This window comes from Acanthisitta chloris, unplaced genomic scaffold (assembly GCF_000695815.1).
Source record: "Acanthisitta chloris isolate BGI_N310 unplaced genomic scaffold, ASM69581v1 scaffold26355, whole genome shotgun sequence".
NCBI classification, from domain to species: domain Eukaryota; kingdom Metazoa; phylum Chordata; class Aves; order Passeriformes; family Acanthisittidae; genus Acanthisitta; species Acanthisitta chloris.
Window position 1 is genome coordinate 32339 of NW_008675826.1, and position 5462 is coordinate 37800.

Here is a 5462-nt window from a genome sequence, read left to right on the forward strand (position 1 = left end):
CCCTGAAATACCCAGCTAGTCCAATTCTCTAAGACCAATTTCTTTGTGAAATCCAAATCCTTGGGTTTTGCTTAACAATTCTGTGGTTATTCAGTGTTGTTTCATTCAGCACTAGGGTTGGACACTGTTGTTTTACACACACAAACCCAAAAAGTCTGTACCAAAGACCATTTACTTGAAGCTGAATATATATATTCAGCTAACAAGTGATGCATTGAAAATGTATTTCCAGCGTATTAGATTCTGTAACACTGGGACTTTCTGTCATTTTGAAGAGCACAAAGGCTTTTCTTAGATACGTTTTTGGTTTACTGTTTGCCAACTTTGTCATAAAACAATTTATAACAAAAGCAATTCTGTTTTATAATAGTTTTTCATAGCTGGTATTTCAAAGGAGAAGATAAAGGAACACAGTAAACATAAAACTACCTCCCAAAATACTTTGAAAAATAAGAGGCTTAGCCTTTATTTCCCACCCTTGCTATAGAGGTGGCTTCAAGCTCAATAAATAAGGAGAAAGGCAAATTATTTCTAAGCAATGAATCCCACAGCATGGGGGCATAATGAGTAAAAATGTGACCACCTAGTGCTTAATACCTGACTTGGAAGAGATAAGAGAATCCATGTGTTTGTCCCAGAGAATGAACAATAGAAAAAAAATATATATTGATGGTAAAATGAGTCTTAAAGCTGACAGAATTCTGTGGAGTGTGACAGCACTGCTATCATCTACAAATCACTGTGATGCCTTCTCTGAGGTTTATGGGAAGCTGTTATATTATCACAGGTTATATTTTGCAAGGGGGACAGATAGGAAATGTTAAAGGAAGTGTGTCCAATGGTGCAGCTGTTTCTGTGGGGTAAGGGGTGGTGTCACCAGCCTGGTGTGGTGTGATCTGAGTAACTGATGTCCTGAGAGGGAACCGAAGTGCCTCAGTAGGTTTTTTTGGAAGCAACATGTGGTCATTACATGACTAAACATACCAGATGAAGGTTTAAGGAGAAGCCATGGTATATTTCTCAAATGCAGAGGGCTTGGTGAACCCATGAGACAGAGGTGTGGGATAAGGAGGGGCAGCACTGCCTCAGCAGGGAATCCCAGAGGTGTTACAAGAGATTGGAAGAGATGAGCAAAGCAATACAAATGTTATGGGCAGAGGTAGAGGAAAGGATGTTAAAACACCTGCTCCTATCCCTGATGTGCTGCTACAGGGCTTTGTTCCACAACTGTCCTCTCACAAACATTTCACACTACTTTCCTTACCCCTCTGCACGATTTGACTGGTGCCTGGAGACACTGGGAACAAGCAGTGGTTCCTTGGAAATCTCAGCAATGGCACAAATACTTTGCAGTTGCTGGGAGGTCCCACTCAAAGAAAGAATTTACTAAAAGAGGTGACAGTGACTTTTAAATTGTACAAAAAAAAAAGCTGTACAAACATCTCACCAAGATTTAGTAGCCTACACATCCAGAACCTGGTTTGCTGTTTCTCACATGGCAGCAGATGATGACATTAATCTAACTGAAAACACCATTCAGCTGAAGCTCTGCAGGGTTGTAGGGAGATCATGGCAATGCAGATAACAAACCTGGATCTATTTACAGGCCAACCCGTGACAGTGAGGACGAAGAAGATGATGAGAAAAAAGGAAGAGGTTGTACCCTCCAGTATCAACACGCTATGGTGCGAGTCCTCACCCAGTTTGTAGCTGAATCCTCTGAGCTTGGAGGCCACCTGACCTACATGTTGGGCTCTGAGTGGCAGTTTGACATCACTGACCTTGTGTCGGAGTTCATGAAGGTAGAGGAACCCAAGATTGCTAAGCTTCAGGACGGTCGAGTTCTGGTTGGGCGTGAGCAAGGAATCACCACGGTCCAGGTACAGCTCCAGGTGTATCCACAGATTCCACAGAGAGTTCTGAGTGCACACATACAACAGCTAGTTAGCTTCTAGAATTAATTGATCTCAGAAAAAAAAAACCAAGCTAAAAAACCCATGCTCAATATAAAAGGAAGTTTGAATTAGTTTTCATTTTGTCTATGTGTCACTTTGATAAAATATCTTTAAGTGAAACTTTTGGAGGGATTTATCCTTGTTAATGTGACAGGCAACAGAGAAAGATTTCTCTGTCCTGTTAAACAGGTTACCTGATGCACACAACTAACTTCTTTTAACTGAAGTGGGATCTTATCAATGTAGCTTCTAGGAAATGGTACCAAATATCTACATACATCTTTATATGCTTAAAAATCTTTGAAAAGTTAGTCTCTTTGTGTATTGAAGTGGAACCATATCAATGTAGCTGCTAGAAAATTATACCAAATATCTAGATACATCTTTATATGCTTAAACATCTTTGAAAAGTTAGTCTCTTTGTGTTCACAAAATGGATCACAAAACATGGACACAAAAATAATCTTCAGACACTTTTCAGAGGGTTCAACTTCACCACCTCTCACTTTGTCTAACTTCAGGCACATTTCTTAATCAGAATAAAGGAACAAAAGCATTGAGGCTTCTCTGAGTAACTGCAAACACCTCTAATGTTCCTGTCACACTGTTTCCTCTGTACTCAACACAAAGAAACAAGAACTTTTAGGGCTTAGCTCCTTTCAGCCTTAAACAAACCTCACAAAGAGGTCAAGGGATTTCTGACCTTAAAACATCTCTTTCACTCCAGTGGCTAGAGAAGAGCAGGAGGAAGGAGCTCCAGTGCAGGTAACTATGCTATACATTTCTCATGTTAGTTTAGACAAATCACACCTCAAGTGTTTTGGGCTTGAAGCAGCTGTTTCTGGCATCACTATAAAAATGACTGTCTCTTTCTGAGCATGTTAGAAACAAAGTCTTAGAGGAACTGGCAGGAGTGTTTTGGCATTGGAAAATGCAGGCAGGAACCCAGTGGGATTTTCAAAGTTCTTTTGCAAATCTCGCTTTCATTTCATTCAGGTTCTCTGTCCCTAGAAAGGCAACAGGCCAAGTTCCTATCAGCCAGGCTTTGTACACTTATTTATCCCCTCATTGAGTTTCAGTGTTAATCAGTGTCCTGCACTCTGTCCTGTGCTATGCTGCATTCACAGGGAGTTCTACAGACCACACAAAAATGACTTTTTTTTTTTTGGAAACCCAAATTCATTTAATTTATTCCATGCTCCATTGTTGAGATGAACCTGCAATTTCAAAGTGATTTGTTGTTTTCTTAAATTATTTTTTTAGATCAAGTAATTTAGCAGCAAATGAGTGAAATGTCTTGGGGGAAACATCAGTTGTAGTTACACATGGATGTGACAGACCCAAGATTAATCAGAAATGTTATGCTGATCAGAGGCTAATCTTGCTTTACAACACTTGCTGCTGTTTCATACAAGGTGTTTGCTTTGTCTTTCAAGGTTCTGTCCCCTCTTTCGGATTCCATCTTGGCAGAGAAGACAGTGATAGTGTTAGATGACCGGGTAACCATTACAGATCTGGGAGTACAACTAGTCTCAGGTTTGTCTGTGTCCTTACAAATCAGCAAAGGAAACAAGAGAGCCATCGTTTCTACCACCTCTGCCTATGATATCCTTCATACTCCCAAACAGGTATGGGCCAAAATAGTATCTAGAATTAATTTATTTGTTTACTGTTCTTTGTCAGAAGCTAGGGAAAAGCTGCTTGCTGTAAATATCAGACAGCACATATAATGTATGGCTTGGTGAAACACAGGCACTTCACGTGGTAAAGGCTGTTCATCTTCCTGACCAACTCCTGCAGGACAAACACCTCACAGAATGTCCATCAAACTCTTCAGAACTAGTTTGGGGACCTGTATAGCACAGAGAAAGTGATGGATGTGTCTTGTCTGGGCATGCATAATGTCACAGAAAACATGTATGTGCCACTCAAGACACTTTTTCTATGGGAAAATACAGCCCAGCTGTGCAAGCAAGAGTTGGAAATCCCATGCCTTAATAGCCTCATAAAGTCAGGTCAGCCAAAAAGACCTTTGGCTGCAGGTACAGAAGTTTTTGTGACCTGCATTGCTGAAATCTGATCAGTTTGTGCTTACATTGAATCCTGTATCCGAGGAACTAAATGGCTTTCAATGAAAGCACAGAATAAATTTCATATGGGTTCTCTTTTTATACAATTGGGGCTATATATCAGTAGAGAAAGCATAACTTATTTTTTTGCACTAGCAATTTGCAGTAAGAAGACAAATTATTTTCGTCAAAACATCCTTCAAAAGAGTTGTTTTGTGAGTGTTTCTACAGTGCCCAAAAAAAAGACTGCAACCACTTTTGCCTATTTCACATAACCTTGTAGGTTTGAAAGCATGACAAAATATTCAAAATATTGCATTGAGATGTGTTCTTAACCCACATGTTTGAAAGCATGACAGAATATTCAAAATATTGCATTGAGATGTGTTCTTAACCTGGTTTGTTTGATGGGCTGGATGGGATCACCCATCTGACACAGAACAGCTCTGCACGTTGTGTTACATATGGCATTGGAACTGCAGCACTAGAGAAATTCCCCATTATATGTCCTTTATAAAATTAATTAACCAGAACGTTGGAAGATATGATTATTTTCATCATGAGGCCCTGGCATTCCAAAGATGCTTCTCACTTCAGACTGAAAAGAAGAATTGCCAATTGTTTTTGTCAGCACCTTTTATTAAATTTAGATGACTATTTGTTTCTTTGATAATTCCTGAAGATGAGATAAATGCCTCAGTGGTTTAGAGAACACAAATCTGCAAGAAAATGAGAAGCGAAGTAACCATTTTAATTTTCTTACCAAAAAAACCCCAACCAAACAAAAAATAACCCAAAGTTACACTCTGTATGTGTTTTGCCAATGTCAACAACTTGAACAACTGAGTGTTTGATTTGTGCTTTCTCTCTCACACACATTTTTTTCTCATCCTCTCCCCCCCAGGAAGCCATAGTCAGTGCTTGGATTTTGTTCAGTGATGGCTCAGTGACACCATTAGATATCTACGACTCCAAGGACTTCTCAATTGCCATCACTTCACTGGATGAGATGGTTGTGTCTTCACACCAAAACCTTGAGACCGACTGGCCTGTTGTAGTGGCAGAAGGGGATGGCCAAGGCCCTCTGATTAAAATTGAAATGGTCATCAGTGAAACCTGTCAGAAGACGAAGAGGAAGAGCATTCTGGCTGTTGGGAAAGGAAATGTCAAAGTGAAGTTTGGTCAAAAAGATTCTGACCAAAAAGGAAGCAGCAATGACATTGAGGACATGGATAGAGATTTTAAAAGCCATGCAAGCAATTCTATAGAAAAACCTGCAGAACAAGATAGGACAGCACAAGAATGGTCCAAAAACCATGAGGACATGTCCAGCCATGAGGACAATGCAAACAAAAGCACAACTTTCATATCTCCCGTTGATCAGGAGTCCCTGGAGGATGGCCAGCTCCAAAACAACCCAACTGCCTTCACAGGTTTC

The 5462-nt window shown here is 40.0% G+C and overlaps 1 protein-coding gene across 1 annotated transcript in view; it reads left to right on the forward strand.

The window, feature by feature from the left end:
- TMEM132B (transmembrane protein 132B) overlaps positions 1-5462 on the forward strand; it is an 11943-nt gene that overhangs the window by 5876 nt on the left and 605 nt on the right. The window contains 3 exon segments of the mRNA XM_009075913.1: positions 1607-1880; positions 3392-3583; positions 4929-5460. Coding sequence (XP_009074161.1) covers positions 1607-1880; positions 3392-3583; positions 4929-5460 — 998 coding nt within the window.